The 20,674-nt window shown below is 35.4% G+C and overlaps 2 protein-coding genes across 20 annotated transcripts in view; one reads left to right on the forward strand and one right to left on the reverse strand.

Annotated features, from left to right (window-relative positions):
• LOC123545048 (uncharacterized) overlaps positions 1-20,674 on the forward strand; it is a 550,315-nt gene that overhangs the window by 85,856 nt on the left and 443,785 nt on the right. For 17 of the 18 annotated variants that reach the window (XM_053539105.1, XM_053539148.1, XM_053539143.1 and 14 more), the window contains one exon: positions 694-13,722. In XM_053539105.1, the coding sequence (XP_053395080.1) occupies positions 694-1,327 (634 nt within the window). In that variant the 3' untranslated portion in view covers positions 1,328-13,722. Of the gene's footprint in view, positions 1-693; positions 13,723-20,674 lie in introns of those variants that run through there. The other variant, XR_008370329.1, reaches the window with a different exon arrangement.
• LOC123545047 (E3 ubiquitin-protein ligase HECTD1-like) overlaps positions 18,595-20,674 on the reverse strand; it is a 64,193-nt gene continuing 62,113 nt past the window's right edge. For both annotated transcript variants that reach the window (XM_053539044.1, XM_053539038.1), the window contains exon 43: positions 18,595-20,593. In XM_053539044.1, the coding sequence (XP_053395019.1) occupies positions 20,311-20,593 (283 nt within the window). In that variant the 3' untranslated portion in view covers positions 18,595-20,310. The remainder of the gene's footprint in view (positions 20,594-20,674) is intronic.

Raw genomic sequence — 20,674 nt, forward strand, 5'->3', positions numbered from 1 at the left:
GAAATTGTTAACCTGTTTACCGAATTTTTTAGTGATATACAAAAATATGGTAAATGTAATAATGAGAAGTAAAAATAATCCTGTAAAAACCTTGAATACATGCTTATAGGTGTTGTTGATTTGTCCGCCCAGTTATGGTTGACCATTTTCAAATTGTACCAGAATCATAAAGTCCTCACTTATGAAAACAGTACAGAAAGTCTTTGTGTCATATTTTTGTATGCAAGAATAGTGACAACACAATCATGTTTGTTTTGTGTATGAAAGTCTGCTGAAGCCCTTGGGATACGTTGGTGACCTTAACCTTTGGTCTCCTTTATCAACAAACCTAAGGCCTTCTGAAGAAATTAATGCACAAAATGTGTGTTATATCTCTATAGTATGAGCTATTATTTCCTTGTAGAAAATACATTTTATAACATATATTCTCACATTTTAAAATGCTGTCATTTTATAAGGTGCTGAAATTTATACTTTCGATTAAAATCAGTGATTATAATTTCAATAGTTTTGAGTTTTATTTTATATAACAGTTACAAATTGTTAAGTATATTCAATCATGAATGTAATACTATACAAATTCATTTTCTTTACTTTTATTCATTAAGGCAAAATAAAGGCAAACATTCCTATGGGCATGTTGACAAAGAGTTATGTATAATTTCTTAATTAGAGTTGTTTGTTTTGTTTCAGTATCAACTCACTACCTTTGAAAAAATACGAAAATACAAATTATCTCGACAACAGAGCGCGGGACAACCATTCTTGGAATCCGTCATCGAATCACCTTGCCAGTGACAGTAATTCTAAAGGCATTGACTATGGGTCACTGCCACAGCCTGGCATGACAAATGATGCACAGTATATGAAGAAGAAAAGTAGAAACTCGAGTGAAACAAGAGTTGAATCGCCAAGAGAGTTTGATAAAATGAATGCTAGTGGGTTATCAGAAAAGTTAGCATTTGATAATGAGAATTTTATGACTGACAGAGACCAGAATGGAGCAGTTAGTCCTGGTGCAACCAGTCAGACACCATTATTTGATATGATGGATGGTGCAGCATTACCTAACGTAGTACCTGATTGTAAAACAGTTTCAGAAAACAGCATTCATAATGGTGATAAAATTCATCAAAATGGATCCGTTGGAAAAATACCTGAAGGAAAATCACCGCCAGTTGATATGTCAGTTACAATGCGTAAAATGTCTGACTCTAGCACAAAATCTCCGAAAAAGAAAAAGCCTATATATCTGAGGAAGTCTATGCCTATGCCTGAAATGGAAGACATAACACAGGATATGACTGGCAATAGAAAAAGTGTTTAGTCTTTGACAATGAATTGTATAGTCTGTCTCACTTTTTAGCTCACCTGTCACAAAGTGACAAGGTGAGCTTTTGTGATCGCACGGTGTCCGTCGTCCGTCCGTCAGTCCGTGCGTGCGTGCGTCCGTAAACTTTTGCTTGTGACCACTCTAGAGGTCACATTTTTCATGGGATCTTTAAGAAATTTGGTCAGAATGTTCATCTTGATGATATCAAGGTCAAGTTCGAAACTGGGTCACGTGCCATCAAAAACTAGGTCAGTAGATCTAAAAATAGAAAAACCTTGTGACCTCTCTAGAGGCCATATATTTCAAAAGATCTTCATGAAAATTGGTCAGAATGTTCACCTTGATGATATCTAGGTCAAGTTCGAAACTGGGTCACGTGCCTTCAAAAACTAGGTCAGTAGGTCTAAAAATAGAAAAACCTTGTGACCTCTCTAGAGGCCATATATTTCTCAAGATCTTCATGAAAATTGGTCAGAATGTTCATCTTGATGATATCTAGGTCAAGTTCGAAACTGGGTCACGTGCCATCAAAAACTAGGTCAGTAGGTCTAAAAATAGAAAAACCTTGTGACCTCTCTAGAGGCCATATATTTCACAAGATCTTCATGAAAATTGGTCAGAATGTTCACCTTGATGATATCTAGGTCAAGTTGGAAACTGGGTCACGTGCCTTCAAAAACTAGGTAAGTAGACCTAAAAATAGAAAAACCTTGTGACCTCTCTAGAGGCCATATTTTTCAAAAGATCTTCATGAAAATTGGTCTGAATGTTCATCTTGATGATATCTAGGTCAAGTTTGAAACTGGGTCACGTGCCGTCTAAAACTAGGTCAGTAGGTCAAATAATAGAAAAACCTTGTGACCTCTCTAAAGGCCGTATTTTTCATGGGATCTGTATGAAAGTTGGTCTGAATGTTCATCTTGATGATGTCTAAGTCAAGTTCGAAACTGGGTCACGTGCGGTCAAAAACTAGGTCAGTAGGTCTAAAAATAGAAAAACCTTGTGACCTCCCTAGAGGCCATATATTTCATGAGATCTTCATGAAAATTGATCAGAATGTTCACCTTGATGATATCTAGGTCAAGTTCGAAAGCGGGTCACGTGCCATCAAAAACTAGGTCAGTAGGTCAAATAATAGAAAAACCTTGTGACCTCGCTAGAGGCCATATTTTTCACGGGATCTGTATGAAAGTTGGTCTGAATGTTCATCTTGATGATATCTAGGTCAGATTCGAAAGTGGGTCATGTGCCTTCAAAACTAGGTCAGTAGGTCAAGTAATAGAAAAACCTTGTGACCTCTCTAAAGGCCATATTTTTCATGGGATCTGTATGAAAATTGGTCTGAATGTTCATCTTGATGATATCTAGATCAAGTTCGAAATAGGGTCATGTGCGGTCAAAAACTAGGTCAGTAGGTCTAAAAATAGAAAAACCTTGTGACCTTTCTAGAGGCCATACTTGTGAATGGATCGCCATAAAAATTGGTCAGAATGTTCATCTTGATGATATCTAGGTCAAATTTGAAACTGGGCCACTTGCCTTAAAAAACTAGGTCAGTAGGTCAAATAATAAAAAAAACCTTGCGACCTCTCTAGAGGCCATACTTTTCATGAGATCTGTATGAAAAATGGTCTGAATATTCATCTTGATGATATCTAGGTCAAGTTTGAAACTGGGTCAACTGCGGTCAAAAACTAGGTCAGTAGGTCTAAAATTATTAAAATCTTTTGACCTCTCTAGAGGCCATATTTTTTATGGATCTTCATGAAAATTGATCTGAATGTTCACCTTGATGATATCTAGGTCAGTTTCGAAACTGGGTCACCTGCGGTCAAAAACTAGGCCAGTAGGTATAAAAATAGAAAAACCTTGTGACCTCTCTAGAGGCCATATTTTTCATGAGATCTTCATGAAAATTAGTGAGAATGTTCACCTTGATGATATCTAGGTAAAGTTCAAATCAGGGTCACGTACCTTCGAAAACTAGGTCAATAGGTCAAATAATAGAAAAACCTTGTGACCTCTCTAGAGACCATATTTTTCAATGGATCTTCATGAAAATTGGTCAGAATTTTTATCTTGATAATATCTAGGTCAATTTCAAAACTGGGTCACATGAGCTCAAAAACTAGGTCACTATGTCAAATAATAGAAAAAACGACGTCATACTCAAAACTGGGTCATGTGGGAAGAGGTGAGCGATTCAGGACCATCATGGTCCTCTTGTTTTGTTATTTATAATTGCTTTGTGTCATAACTCGATGTTTCTGTTGTAATAGATTCCAAAACAATAGTATGTAATAGACATCTGTTTATAGGTACAGTTTTCCTTAAAACGGTCAAAGAAATGGGTTCTCTTTAACTTGAAAATTCACAATAATGCTGGTGATATTCAATCTCATGTATGATAACATGCACTTGTAATTGTACTGCAAGTACAGTCATAAAAATATTTTCATTTAAGATTTGTTCATTCAGTACATTCGAATACCTGTATTTATTGTTTTATTTCAGAGTTATTGCCCTTCATTCGTTTATCAATCCATAAATTCCTAGATAAAGTAATCCATTGTTCAATCCTCATGAAATTTATCACAAATATAGATCATCATAGGGTGATGGTGCATGCACATTCTTCAGTAATTGTAAAGTTATTGCCCTTCAGTTGTTTTAAAATCCATAAATGCCCACAAAATAAAGTAACCCATTGATGGATCTTCATGAAACTTAGTACAAATATAGATCACTATAGGGCAGTGATGCATGCATTCTTTTCAGGATCTCTAAAATAAAACTGCAGTTACTACCCTTTGAATGTTTAAGAATTCAAAAATAGACACGTAACAAAGTAATCCATTGATGGATCTTTATGTAATACAGATCAACTTGTGCTTATCTGGAAATTAGATATCTTCCAAAATTTAGTCCCCTCACAAAACAATGACCTACTTGACAGGGGATATAAATTTACTGAATTTGCTTGTTTCATTTAAAAAAATAACAAAAAACATCGCCATCATGGGTTAGGGGTAAGTTTTCTCAGTATGGCTATTAAAATTGTTCAGGCAAGATGTGGAACTCAGATGAGCATTGTAGGGCCATCATCATCCTCTAGTTGATTAAAGGTGAGACAAAACACCCTGTATTCCAGGGGAGGATTGCATATTGGTTAGTTTTGTTTTTTCAATGATCATTTTTAGCCCACCATCATCAGATGGTGGGCTATTCAAATCACTCTGCATCCGTGGTCCGTCATCCTTCCGTCCGTCTGTTAACAATTTCTCATTATCACATCTCCTCAGAAACTACTGGGGGGATTTTGACCAAACTTTGTCAAAATGATGTATTGGTACCCTAGTTGTGTCCCCCTGAAAATCAGACTGGTTCAACAATGTTTGAGTGAGTTATGGCCCTTTGTTTATTTTTATAATTTACATAGATTTATATAGGGAAAAACATTAGGTCAAAGGTCAAGGTCACATTGGCCAGGAACAGTTAAATGGTTTCTGATCTTCTTGTCCAAAACCACAGGGCCTAGGGCTTTGATATTTGGTGTGTAGCCTCATCTAGTGGTCCTCTACCAAGATTCTTCAAATTATTTCCTGGGGTCAAATATGGCCCCGCCCCGGGGGTCACATGGTTTATATAGACTTATATAGGAAAAAACTTTGAAAAACCTCTTGTCCAAAACTACAGGGCCTAGGGCTTTGATATTTTGTATGTGACATCATCTAGTGGTCCTCTACTAAGATTGTTCAAATTATTCCCCTAGGGTCAAATATGGCCCCGCCCTGGGGGTCACATGATTTACATACACTTATATAGGGAAAAACTTTGAAAATCTTCTTGTCCAAACCACAAAGCCTAGGGCTTTGATATTTGATATGTAGCATCATCTAGTGGTTCTCTACCAAGTTTGTTCAGATTATCCCCCTAGGGTCAAATATGGCCCCAGCCGGGGGTCACATGGTTCATATAGACTTCTATAGGGAAAAACTTCTGAAATCTTCTTGTCCATAACCTACAACATTCAAATTTGGACCACATGCATAGTTTTGAGTGGCAAGATGAACTTTGACATGAGTTGACCTTGATCTTGACCTAGTGACCTACTTTCACATTCCTGTAGCTACAGTCTTCAAATTTGGACCACATGCATAGGTTTGTGTACCGAAACAAACTTTGACATTGACCTAGTGACCTTCTTTCACATTTTTGAAGGTACAGGTTTCAAATTTGGACCACATGCACAGTGTTGTGTTCCAAAATGAAATTTTAATCAGTGACTTACTTTCACATTTCTCAAGCTACAGCCATCATATTTGGACCACAGGCATAGTTTTGTGTACTGAAATGAACTTTGACCTTGAGATTGACCTAGTGACCTACTTTCACATTTCTGAAGCTACAGGCTTCAAATTTGGACCACATGCATAGTTTTGTGTTCTGAATTGAAATTTGACATTGATTTTTACCTAGTACCTACTTTCATATTTCTCAAGCTACAGCCTTCAAAGTTGAAGCACATGCATAGTTTTGTGTACCAGAATGAACTTTGACCATGAAATTGATCTAGTGACCTACTTTCACATTTCTCAAGCTACAGCTTTCAAACTTGGACCACATGCATGGACCAGTGTTGTGTACCAAAATGAAATTTGACCTTGATTTTGACCTTGAGCTAGTCTTGAAATTTGGAACATTAAAAAATGGCTCAATAGTGGGCACCTAGATCACTCTGTAATCTCTTGTTATTTATTCAGTGTAGTTTATGTATTATAGTGTAAACCCTTTCAAATGATTAGAAGGAAATTTGTGTCTCTCCTTACTGGTTAACAACAGAATTTCTTTCAGTACATGTGTATGTTTTTATGTGCATGACTTTTTTTGTGCTGATAAAAGTGTGTGTCATAAATGGTTACAAGTGCTCTTGATTTAATGTTGTTATGTTTTTATGTTTTAAAGCTAAGGACTGTGAAAAGAGGATGACCTGGAAAAAATATAGCATGAATTTTTCCAGCATATTTTTATAGTTATTGTCAATTTGATTACTGTGAAATCATTTAAATTAGCTGGCATGAAATTTCGCGCAAAAGTGAAAAAGGACTGTTTCGCGCGGGCTTAAATTCTCGCATTTTCAACTTTAGCAATGAAAAATATAATAAAAAAATTATAAAAGCGCGGTTTTAAATTCGCGCATCGGTCCTAACGCGAAATACGCGAAAATTCGTCCTATGCGAATAAAAATGATTTCACAGTATCTCTTTTTTCCATAAAGCAAAAAGTTCTGAAAAACTCCTCAGCATGATAAAATTGCTGGTTTTATATTCAGGAATATTAAAATGTTCTAAGGGCTTAGTTTTGAAAAGTGTTACCGTGTATTTGTATCAAGTACAGTCAGACAAAAATTGTAAGGTTTTTTGATGGTTAATGTAGGTATTCCTGCTATATAAAATGAGCCTATAATAAAATGATAACTAATTTGTATGTGTTAATGCAGAAATGTCACCAAAAAAATCTCAGGAATATATGCCTGTAAAAAACAACTTTTTCTAAACTAGATAAATTTTCATAGCCTGTTTTCTAAGTAGCAGTAACCCATTTTACAGCAATTAGACTTAACTTTACCTATTTCATTAGGACTTCTATTTCATTATCTGCAATTTGTCTCTTGTTTTTATGGTGCTGGATTGCAATGTGTGTTAAGCAAACCAGAGATGGGTAAGCTTAAAGAGTTGGGTAGACTGGTTTCAGTCATTCATTGCCATACCTATGTAACAACTTGTCATCATTTTACTTAGTTTAAATGGTAGCAATATTGCATAAAGCTTCCTTAGGTATGTTTAAAGTTCTGCCCGTTGCAATATGAAGTAGCTTGAGTTTAAGGCACTGGCCTCCAGATCGTTCAACAAAATTTTTTTATTTTGTTTTAGATATCTGGAAATTAATTCTATATTTCTAAAGAATGCTTTGAAACTTATTTACTGACAGACTATATGTTACAGAAACTAATGAGAATTAGTTGTTTTTACTACTTTTTATGATGAAAATCTAAAGCATTTGTAACGCTTTACTCGAGGTTAACTGCCTTGATTATAAATATCTATATTTAATGCGCATTGAACACTAAATCCTCTCTAGTGCTATTGGTAACGACAGCAGGCAAACTTTTTTATTAGCTCACCTGTCACAAAGTGACAAGGTGAGCTTTTGTGATCGTGCGGCGTCCGTCGTCCGTGCGTCCGTAAACTTTTGCTTGTGACCACTCTAGAGGTCACGTTTTTTGTGGGATCTTTATGAAAGTTGGTCAGAATTTTCATCTTGATGATATGTAGGTCAAGTTCGAAACTGGGTCACGTGCCTTCAAAAACTAGGTCAGTAGGTCTAAAAATAGAAAAACCTTGTGACCTCTCTAGAGGCCATATATTTAATAAGATCTTCATGAAAATTGGTCAGAATGTTCAACTTGATGATATCTAGGTCAAGTTCAAAAGTGGGTCCATCAAAAACTAGGTCAGTAGGTCAAATAATAAAAAACCCTTGTGACCTCTCTAGAGGCCATATTTTTCATGGGATCTGTATGAAAATTAGTCTGAATGTTTATCTTGATGATATCTAGGTCAAAATCGAAACTGGGTCAAACTGCAGTCAAAAACTAGGTCAGTATGTCTAAAAATAGAAAAACCTTGTGACCTCTCTAGAGGCCATACTTTTGAATGGATCGTCATGAAAATTGGTCTAAATGTTCATCTTAATGATATCTAGGTCAAGTTTGAAACATCAATAACTAGGTCAGTTGGTCAAATAATACAAAAACCTTGTGACCTCTCTAGAGGCCGTATTTTTCATGGGATCTGTATGAAAGTTGGTCTGAATGTTCATCTTGGTGATATCTAGGTCATGTTTGAACTGGGTCAACGTGGTCAAAAATTAGGTCAGTATGTCTAAAAATAGAAAAATCTTGTGACCTCTCTAGAGGCCATACTTTCGAATGGATCTTCATGAAAATTGGTCAGAATGTTCACCTTGATGATATCTAGGTCAAGTTTGAAACTGGGTCACGTGCCTTCAATAACTAGGTCAGTAGGTCAAATAATAAAAAACCTTATGACCTCTCTAGAGGCCATATTTTTCATGGGATCTGTATGAAAGTTGGTCTGAATGTTCATCTTGATGATATCTAGGTCAAGTTTGAAACTGGGTCAACTGCGATTAAAAACTAGGTCAGTAGGTCTAAAAATAGAAAAACATTGTGACCTCTCTAGAGGCCATACTTATGAATGGATCTTCATGAAAATTGGTCAGAATGTTCACCTTGATGATATCTATGTCAGATTTGAAACTGGGTCACGTGCCATCAATAACTAGGTCAGTAGGTTAAATAATTAAAAACCTTGTGACCTCTCTTAAGGCCATATTTTTCAATGGATCTTCATGAAAATTGGTCAGAATTTTTATCTTGATGATATCTAGTTCAGGTTCAAAGCAAGGTCACATGAACTCAAAAACTAGGACACTATGTCAAATAATAGAAAAAACAACGTCATACTCAGTTCAAAATTGGGTCATGTGGGGACAGGTGAGCAATTCAGGACCATCATGGTCCTCTTGTTTGCTAGACTGATTTGAAAAATTTGGACCTCACACAATTTTTTCATAATGGGAGTCTACAGGAAATCAAAACTTCCATAACATTTTCGCGAATTGAAACTTTTCTACAATGTAGAGTTTAATGAAACTTCTCACAGTTGAAAATAAACATATGGCCTTTAATGTGGTGAAATAAGATGTTTAGGTCCTTGAGCTTAATTTTGAGCTATATTGAGTGTTAAGTAAAGCACACATTTCACGCTAATTTTAAGACATAATTTTGAATTATTTAATGTGTCAGATGTTTTAGTATCATGTTTTAACTTTAGAAAGATAGTATCAGTGCCATTTTAGTAAATTTACTCACAGGTTGATTTTCATTTCTGTACGCCGAAGCCAGGCTTTACTCTACATTTTCCTGATAAATGCACCATCACTTACAGTTTATCAAATGTGCAGAACTACCTTAAACCTTAGTCTGCTAAATATTTAAAATGGACTAGCCAATCATTCGATTTGGGCAATACCATTTATTATGCGAAGGGGTGTTCACTGAAAATTCACTGACTGAATAGCGAACTATGCAGACCATGATCAGCCTGCACAGATGTGCAGGCTGATATTGGTCTGCACTGGTCGCAAAGGCTGCCGCTGGCAGGCTAAAGGTTAAGAGCGATTTCAAGGTAGTTGTTTATGTAACTTTTAGATGTATATTATGTACAATCAAATTATGAAATCCAGCATTAGATTGTTTAACAGCTGTGTAATGTATCCCTGTAGTCATTTGTAGATGATTTGTAGATGATATCTTATATGTTAGTCTGTAAAGTTTTTTTTCCTAATTTGTACTGTATTTAGCTCACCTGAGCCAAAGCCTCAAGGTAAGCTTTTGTGACTACTTGATGTCTGTCAACAATTTCTTGTCTGCACGATAGTGGTTTCATTTTATGATTTGATTTTAACCAAATTTGCACACAACTTGTGTCACCATAAGATGTTATATTAGTTTCTTTTTTGAACCAGCCATATTCCTTTATGGTTTCTTGACTTACGGCCACTAAAAGGCCAGAAATTGGCTATTACAGTCTTGTCTGCACAATAGCATTTATGATTGGATTTTAACGAAACTTGCACACAACTTGTATCACCATGAGATCTTACTTGCTTTCTTGAACACGCCATATACAGCCATGGGTTCTAGAGTTACCGCCCCAAAAAGGGCAAAAATTGGCTATTTTGGTCTTGTCTGCATGATTGTGGTTTCATTTGTGATTTAATTTTAACCAAACTTGCACAAAACTTGTATCACCAGATCTCGGTTCCTTTCTTGAACCAGCCATATTTTACCATGGGTTCCAGAATTAAAATACTATTTTGGTGATCTCCATATTCACAGACAACAGCTTTTTATAGAATGGAAATTTCTGAACAACACACAAAATGCATATATCTTATTTTCTTGTTATTGGTTACATGTAAGCAATATTACTCAGGTGAGCAATCCAGGGTCATGATTGACCTTCTTGTTTGAGGTTTTAACTTGAAATTGTGAGGTGCTTAATTGTGTTTTCCACTTTGAAAGGTGTTACCTGCCCATGTATATAAATGAATGTCTCGAGTATTGATGGTTGGATACTATTCTAATCTTCCTGTACAAACTAGTAGGTAGGTAACACATTCTGATCAAAACACTTCAGTTTGTTGTCATATTTGTATTATTTAAGTCCATACTAAATGTGATATTTCCTGTGTACATTCCGGCCTCTTATAACTGTATTTACATCAGTACTTCTTGTTGTTTTGTGTATATTTCATGTTGTCTTGCGTCACTTTGGAGTAAAAACTGTGACATAAGCAGAGTTTTTACACCAAGCTGTCAGACGTATTGTATATATTGATGCAAGTAAATTATTTTGAAAAAAAGATCTGGAAATTAGATCCCACGGAAGCACAGAGAATAAGGCAAACAGTGAAAATTGCAGACTCGGTTTGATTGAGTCTGTTCATGAGCAGTAATGGAAAATGCAATACTGCCCACGCCCCCTAGCACCAGCTTTAGGAGGTAGATTACCTTGTTACAAGGGTAAATTCAAATTAGTTGAACCGCAACATGTTTTTGTATTTCGTGTAATATGAAGTGTTAACTGCTACAATCTCAATTTCGTTTGTCTCTGTCCCTTCAAGTTCAATTTTTATCCAGGTTTGAAGAACATGACCCTTCAAAGGTATTTCATATTGAAAGAAGAAGGAAAATACGGATATTTAACACTTTTCAGTGTATTTTAGTTTCATTGATATCCGTAGAAGTCTGCATAATTGATAATTTTACTAGTATGCACGTTATCTTTCTAATATAAGCTTAAAATGTATATGTCACAGGGCTCGTGTTTCCATGGTAACGCATTTTCTCTCATTTTTAAACAACTATGTATAAAAATAGGGGTTTTCGACGGCTTCAGTGCCATTCTGTCAATGACCAACATGAAATATTTGGGTAATATTATTAGCAAATTGCCAAGCACTTTACACGGTACCCTATTTTTCTTAAATTTTAAAGTAACCATGGCAACAGAGATGTTTAAAATAGCTTATATCTTGCTGTTTGTCGTAATTTCTTTTAAAAAAAAATTGAATAAGATTATCTTTCTAATTGATGTAGCTTTAAGACATATTATTTCTAACGTAGGTTACATTTTCGTGTTATTTGCATTTATTCAAACAATTTCACAGCTCAGAATATGTACAGCAGTACCCATCGTCTGCCATTTTTCATGGAAAAATCATATAAGTAACAAATTATCAATGGTACCTGAAAAATAGGTATTACAAATCAAACTGCTAGACTTTTTATTTGAAAATGGCCGTAACAAGTAACCTTTCACCCAACTATATTCCAAATAACATTGGTTGCCATCATCCATTTTCTTACATTCTTCATAACATTTCAGTATAACTACATAAAAAAGGCAAAATATTGCTTATTATTCAGAGAAAAAGACTCATAAAAAATATTTCAGCAAATAATGGTTATTTGAAAATAGTTAAAATAAGGAAAATGTACAGAATTACGTACTTTCAAGATAAAAGCTATTAATTTTGCGCAGTAACTGACATGTAACGTCATGACGTCAATGACGTCATTTTAAGGCAACATTGTTTTGAAGCGTTTCTGCGGCAATTTATTCATTATTTCTGCATTATTAAACCATAAAGCATCATATCGAAGACAAGTTCATGATTTGTTTTCAGAAGAATGAATATACAAACGCATTTAGTTTGTCGTAAACGTCGTCGTAAATCGTCACGTTAGCTTCCGGTTGGACATGCGCACATACAAATATGAAGGTAACCTACCTCCTTAAGCAGTATTCAATCTTCAAATCTAAATGCGTTGAAATCAATGATCCCGAAGGACCAGAAAATATAAAAGCCAGATTGTTTGGTATTGACATTGTCTAAGGTCATGTCATACATATGGCAATTGTCCATCTTCACTGGTGTAGGTGCTCCTGTAGGCATTATTTCAGGGATGGGAGTGGGGGCATTTGGGTAGAACTACACAACCTTCGGTAAGCTAACTGGATGACTTCCTCACATGAAAGAATTCTGCACATATGGTTTCAAACACTTGTTAAGCGATTACGAAGTTGATCGTCTTAACTACTTGGCTGCAGAGGCCCTAAGTATCAAAGTACCAAGTTTAGTGGATAATTTTTAAGTTACCGGCTATTGAAATTTTAAGTACTTAATACTTAATTTTGTCCACATAACAATATTTGGATTGGAAAAGGGGTGACAATCATCAAAAGAAGTCTCTAGTTATTAAACATTATATGTGTTTATAAATATGTTTTTATTGAACATTTTTCAGTTTTTAGCTTGACTTTGAAGAATAGGCTGAGTTACTGGAATCGTCTGTCCGTTCATACATCCCAAAATCTTGTGTGTCTAACTTCTGTGAATATTTTTACTGCAGTTATGGCCCTTTGATAGTTTTTGCTATATAGAGGATGACACAGTATGTGGGGGCATCCATGTTCTAAGGACACAATTCTAGTTTAAAGGTAAAATCTGTAACTATATTTCAACTTGTTCATTTACTGGGCATTTCATTTAGTTGCTAACATTCATGTATACCCAAGTTTCTCTTTATTGTAATATGATTAAATGGCATTTAACATATAGTGCAGTATATTACTACTAATAATATAGCACTGCCTGTATTTTACATACATTAACAAAGAAAATTGTTCTGGTCTTGGAACAAGACTGATATTTGTTGGCACATTGAATACTCTCTTTATAGGATACTGAATGCATTTCAAATAGATTTGGTCATTTGTACCTGTCTGAAATGTGCGTCTGTTTTTATGAATAGCAATATATGGTAAAGGGACAGGAAAAGAACATATTTCCATGTAGTATTTTACCTGAAATTTAGATAAAATGAAAAGAAACAAACATGCATAAAGTAAAATAGACTTCAGAGAAAAGTTTCATGTAAAGAATATGTTGGTATTTGGATTACTTTGGACCTTGTATAACATTTTGCTTGTCCCTGGTGATTTAATGTACTGAAATGCATAGTAAAGCAAGTAACTGCATGAATAATTATGCACCCTTCTACGTTCTAATATTTGATTTTATCTCTTTTTTTCATTGACTTTACTATTACTAAACTTGCCATATGAATAGTTCTTACAATGTAGGATGATTTGTTGCAATTTGATTTTCCTTATTTTATACATATACTGCATTGTTATACATGTACTTCGTTCTGAATAAATGACTTCAGTATATACATTTGTTTCAAGTTTTATGTTAAAATATCTACTATCAGTAAATGACCAAACATGGCCATAAATGTACAATTATGACTTTGAACCAGTGCTTCACAAGTGAATTTCACGATTTGTATTTTCAATCCCTTAACTTGGAAGAGACTTCTGTGGAATTTAAGACTGACAGAAATACAACCAATTTTGTGCAAAGGCTTGAAGAAGCACTTGATCCCTTGGTTAAAATAAAGAATTCCATGTCATGACACCTTCCTGCTGACTGGGGGAAAGGGTTGCCAGAAGCTTGCTGCAAAATTACAAATCGTGTACATTTTAAAGAACATTTTTACTGGTCATTTCTGTAAAATTGCAGTCCTTAAAGCCAAAGCTGTATATGATTATCAGTATTTATGGTTTAGACAAGACAATTCAACATTGTAATTGCTGCATCATGAACCATCGGCATTCCATACATTTCATATTCTCAATCTGGCTGTTCAACAATTTATTCCACGGTGGCAAAATTTTTGTTGTTTTAGGGATATATAGTCGCACCAACGCAATTAAGGTCATATGAGGACTTTTCCAGCTATTAATCTTTGAGGAAGACCCCAGTGCCTCTGGGCATTTTTTCATGATGGGTCAGTGCCTGGGTAAAAACCATTGAAATTCCGTAAGCCAACTTCATGGCTTTCTCACCAGAAGAGTTCTGCACCCCACAAGCTAGGTTTTGAATCCACATCAGTGAGGGAAAAATGATTAAAGTCAACAACTTTAACCATCCTGCCACAGAGGCCCCCTCCCATAGCAAAGTAAGAGATGTTTGAAAGTGTGAAACTTTAATACAGCTGGTCATTGACAGGCTTCCCATACCCATAAAAATTGTGCGAACACCTGCAACTATGATGAAAACGAGCTATCACTAAATGTGATTTATACACAAACTTAAAAACCCTTGTAAGAAAATGTTATACTAGTAAACAAATTTTACAACTATTCATTGCACCCTTTATGTTTGTGTTGGAAGTAATGCTATATCTATACAAGAAAGTGTAACAGTTCATTGTGCTTTTCAGTTTATTGCCGTAACGTCATTGAAAAGCAGTGCAAAATGGCAGATAACTTCATGCAAAGATAGGTGTTAGAAATATTAAATGTTAATTTTTCAAAGTGAAAAATGGAAATACTTCTGTCAAAAGTCAAAGTTATGGGACCTGATATGTGCACTTGACTAATAATCTATTCAGCTTGTTTTCATGTCCCAATGCAATACTTCGTTTCACAGATGTTCAAAGAAAACCTCATTATTTGTTACATTTTCAGTCAAACAAGGAGCCGTGTTCAATAAACGCTTGATGCCCCCGGTGGCATCCTTGTCGATATAAAGCAACCAAAGTCCAAAACAAGGTCAAGGTCAAACTGAGGTCAGGTGATGTTTGAAGATGAGGAATGGTCACAGGTTACATCTGTATTAGTATCAATTCTTTCTTGTAAGCGGTATTGATGATAGACGAAACGGTCCAATTCGGTTAACCAAGAGATGGCCCATATAAAGCAACCTAAGTCCAAAATGAGGTCAAGGTCAAACTGAGGTCAGGTGATGTCTGAAGATGAGGAATGGTCACAGGTTACATCTGCATTAGTATCAAGTCATTCTTGTAGGGGGTATTGATGCTAGACGAAACGGTCCCATTTGATTAACCCCGTACGGACGCACGAACCAACGGACAGGACAATCACTATATGCCTCCCGCATCAATAGATATAAAAGGCATAAAAAGGGAATATAAACTTGCATTACGATCTCAAATGTTTGTGTGAAATTTCAATCAAATGCATGAATACGTTTCAGAGATATTGAAAAAAATGTCAAATTTTGGAAATTTCCAAGTGAAAAGAGCAGATAATTTGTCAGAGTACCTTGTATGTGGACCTGTCTGATGATCCTACAAAAATATTATATTATTATATGTACTGGTTCATTAGATAGGATGGAACAGGGATAGGACAAGGTTCAGATTCCTGTTCTTGTATAGCCCCCTAGTTTGGTGGGGGTATAATACTAGTCCCTTTGGGCATCAATAGTTTCCAAACCAAAAGAATGATAGGCTAGTTTGTCTGCCCTCATCAATTTTTAGCTCACCTGTCACAAAGTGACAAGGTGAGCTTTTGTGATCGCGCGGTGTCCGTCGTCCGTCCGTAAACTTTTGCTTGTGACCACTCTAGAGGTCACATTTTTCATGGGATCTTTATGAAAATTGGTCAGAATGTACATCTTGATGATATCTAGGTCAAGTTCGAAACTGGGTCACGTGCCTTCAAAAACTAGGTCAGTAGGTCTAAAAATAGAAAAACCTTGTGACCTCTCTAGAGGCCATATATTTCATAAGATCTTCATGAATATTGGTCAGAATGTTCACCTTGATGATATCTAGGTCAAGTTCGAAACTGGGTCACGTGGGGTCAAAAACTAGGTCAGTAGGTCTAAAAATAGAAAAACCTTGTGACGTCTCTAGAGGCCATATTTTTCATGAGATCTTCATGAATATTGGTCAGAATGTTTATCTTGATGATATCTAGGTCAAGTTCGAAACTGGGTCACATAGGGTCAAAAACTAGGTCATTAGGTCTAAAAATAGAAAAACCTTGTGACCTCTCTAGAGGCCATATTTCTCAATGCATCTTCATGAAAATTGGTCAGAATGTTCATCTTGATGATATCTAGGTCAAGTTCGAAACTGGGTCACGTGGGGTTAAAAACTAGGTCGTAGATCTAAAAATAGAAAACCTTGTGACCTCTCTAGAGGCCATATTTTTCATGAGATCTTCATGAATATTGGGTCAGAATGTTCACCTGATGATATCTAGGTCAAGTTCGAAACTGGGTCATGTGCGGTCAAAACTAGGTCAGTAGATCTAAAAATAGAAAAACCTTGTGACCTCTCTAGTGCCATATTTCTCAATGGATCTTCATGAAAATTGGTCAGAATGTTCACCTTGATGATATCTAGGTCAAGTTCGAAACTGGGTCATGTGCGGTCAAAAACTAGGTCAGTAGGTCTAAAAATAGGAAAACCTTGTGACCTCTCTAGAGGCCATATTTTTCATGAGATCTTCATGAATATTGGTCAGAATGTTTATCTTGATGATATCTAGGTCAAGTTTGAAACTGGGTCACGTAGGGTCAAAAACTAGGTCATTAGGTCTAAAAATAGAAAAACCTTGTGACCTCTCTAGAGGCGATATTTTTCAATGGATCTTCATGAAAATTGGTCAGAATGTTCATCTTGATGATATCTAGGTCAGGTTCGAAACTGGGTCACGTGGGGTTAAAAACTAGGTCAGTAGATCTAAAAATAGAAAAACCTTGTGACCTCTCTAGAGGCCATATTTTTCATGAGATCTTCATGAATATTGGTCAGAATGTTCACCTTGTTGATATCTAGGTCAAGTTCGAAACTGGGTCATGTGGGGGCAAAAACTAGGTCAGTAGATCTAAAAATAGAAAAACCTTGTGACCTCTCTAGAGGCCATATTTTTCAATGGATCTTCATGAAAATTGGTCAGATGTTCACCTTGATGATATCTAGGTCAAGTTCGAAACTGGGTCATGTGCGGTCAAAAACTAGGTCAGTAGGTCTAAAAATAGAAAAACCTTGTGACCTCTCTAGAGGCGATATTTTTCAATGGATCTTCATGAAAATTGGTCAGAATGTTTACCTTGAAGATATCTAGGTCAAGTTCGAAACTGGGTCACGTGGGGTTAAAAACTAGGTCAGTAGATCTAAAAATAGAAAAACCTTGTGACCTCTCTAGAGCCATATTTTTCATGAGATCTTCATGAATATTGGTCAGAATGTTCATCTTGATGATATCTAAGTCAGATTCGAAACTGGTCACGTGGGGTCAAAAACTAGGTCAGTTAGGTCTAAAAATGAAAAAAACCTTGTGACCTCTCTAGAGGCCATATTTCTCAATGGATCTTCATGAAAATTGGTGAGAATGTTCAGCTATGATGATATCTAGGTCAGGTTCGTAACTGGGTCATGTGCGGTCAAAAACTAGGTCAGTAGGTCGAAAAATAGAAAAACCTTGTGACCTCTCTAGAGGCCATATTTTTCACGAGATCTTCATGAAAATTGGTGAGAATGTTCACCTTGATGATATCTAGGTCAAGTTTAAAAGTGGGTCACGTGCCTTCAAAAACTAGGTCATTAGGTCAGATAATAGGAAAACCTTGTGACCTCTCTAGAGGCCATATTTTTCAATGGATCTTCATGAAAATTGGTCAGAATTTTTTATCTTGATGATATCTAGGTCACATGTGCTCAAAAACTAGGTCACTATGTCAAATAATAGAAATAACGATGTCATACTCATTTGAACACTGGGTCATGTGGAGATAGGTGAGCGATTCAGGACCATCATGGTCCTCTTGTTGTATAAGTTTTTGGCCAGTTAAAATGTATTGTGTTAAAAGTTACTGCACCATATACAATGTATAAGCAACTTTTGATGCCAAAGACATTCCCCATGCATAAACTGAAATATTCAGTTAAAACACACTGCAGCCCAATCTATGGTCATGTGATCATTAATCGGTGCCTGCCCTAGAACAATAAATGGGAGCCTGTCCGTGATCATCAATGGAATCCTGCCTGTCCTATGATAATCGGGGCCTGTCCTGCAATTGTTAATGGGAACCATCTTTCTATCATAAATAGGAACCTATCCTATTATAATGAATGGGAGCATGTCCTTTGATCACCAGTGGAAGACTGTCCTGCGATCGTCAATAAACGTAATGGCCTTGTGCCCCTGCACTGGAAGTTGTAAAAACATGCATACAGTTGGGTGCTATATCTTTGCTGGAAAAATATATAACCAACAAAATTCAGTTGAATTGTTTTATCAATTATCACATGTGAAAGCACAAGCATGAAATATTTTTGATATATATACAACATATTTCTCATTTATTCACTAAGCACTTCTGTTTTCAATACCTCAAAACTTCTAAAACGCTGTATTATCCAAGTCCATAAACTGCACTAAAGGTACAGCAACTAGTGAACTAACCTACAACTCCCTCCTAATCTTCATATATTCAAAGATTTATTATTTTTTTCCCAGTAATTGCAAATTCAAAGTTCCATCAGCACAAAAAGAAATATCACATATTAAGATGGCTTTATGTTCACTTAACAATTCAACTACTGGCTGCTGATATGCAACTTTTTTCATAAAAAAAAAAAACAACAAACAACAAAAGTCTGACTGAAAACTGTCATAACGTCTTTATATTCAGTAAGTTTTCTGTTTAGCCCTTGAAATGTAATTTCTTAAAGTACTGAAAACACAAGTGCATGGAAAAGTGTGTGTCGAGTTCAGTGTATACATAATTCTCAAAGTAGACTACATACTTGTACAAACTTTTACAAAATATACACAAGAGAACTGAGGTACCACAAATATCCACAGAAAACCTGGATAAAGTCAAAACAACCATCTACACCTATATTAAACAATGGGATCAATTTGATCCTGATTTAAGTACTGTTAAACACCAAACTACACCATATAAAGCTTGTAAATCACAACAAGATTTCAGCAAAATGCATTTAGCATCTATAGAACTGCTTAATACAGGTCACCTTTTTTAACAATTAGAAACATGTGACTGACCTTATATATCAGTAGTATACAGTGTTTCTGATTGTGATCTTGTCTGTGGTTCAGAACCGTTTTAGATGAACTTCAATATACTGCTTGTACAAATAACAACAATATAAGAAACTGGTGTCGTAAAGTGAAATTAAACTGTACTGAGGATAATGACGGAATAAAAAGCTGCAAAAAGTGTACTTCAGCATATCATATAAAAGAATTAAGAAAAAAAAGTGTAATGGTGAATACGACAACTTATAGTCTGTAAAAAATGAATGATGCGATTGGATTACAAAAACAAAACGGGCAAGCCAACTGCTAGTATAATAGTATGACACAAGTTAGTTATACAACTAGTTCAAACTATTTTTTTTTAATTTTCTTCCATGTAACCAAGCTACAATAATCAAATTACCAAGTGATAAAAGATTACTTTTTTCCTCAAATGTTTGGAATTTAATTACAATCGATGTTATTTTATTTGTAAATAATATTCATGACAATGTAAGTTTGTCTCAGCTGATATGTGCATATTAAATATCATGTGATTTCTTTTATAAAGTGAAAAACATGCATGAAAATGAGTTTTTAGCTATCAAAAAATTTAAATACTTTTAAAAAACACTAATGTGATCAAATACCTAGAATACTATATATTGCACATGAAATATTTCAGGTTAGCAAACATCTGGCATATTTCCACTTATATATGGAGCCTAGTTCATAACACAAAACAAATACTACAGTATTTATATCAAAATAATTCTCAGTACCACAAGGCTGACTGATCAAAATCACATTTTAATGTAACGAGCACTTTCCTTTACATAAACTAATTCTGTCCAACTTTTTCTTCAGTTTCCAAAATTTTTATTTATGGTAATTTCGTTCTACCTCAGAAAGACACAAGATGTAAACTTATGTTTATCCAACTCTTCTACATCAATTCAAATGGAAACCCTTTTCCTTAGTTGCTGCTAGTAATCTTTCTCGAAGAATTTCTTCTGATGAATATTCTGGCAGTTTGAGATAATGTACGCATGTGTTCACTGACGGGAAACTCTTGTCATCCCCGTCAACTTTCCTCACTACTGTTAGACGTGGATGAAGATTCGAAAGGCCCCCTGGTGGCAAGGAGGAACATCCTGTTGTAAACTGCAGGAAGGATTTGCGTTCATCTGGACTAAGCTCTACTAAAACATTTACTAGCCGCTGGAACACCGCACTGAAATACAAATATCAAATCATAATAATCATAAATTTCCTTCAATTCTAATCATGTAAAGGAAAGCTGTGTTTTAACCCT

Source organism: Mercenaria mercenaria, chromosome 1 (genome assembly GCF_021730395.1).
Source record: "Mercenaria mercenaria strain notata chromosome 1, MADL_Memer_1, whole genome shotgun sequence".
In the NCBI taxonomy this organism is placed as follows: domain Eukaryota; kingdom Metazoa; phylum Mollusca; class Bivalvia; order Venerida; family Veneridae; genus Mercenaria; species Mercenaria mercenaria.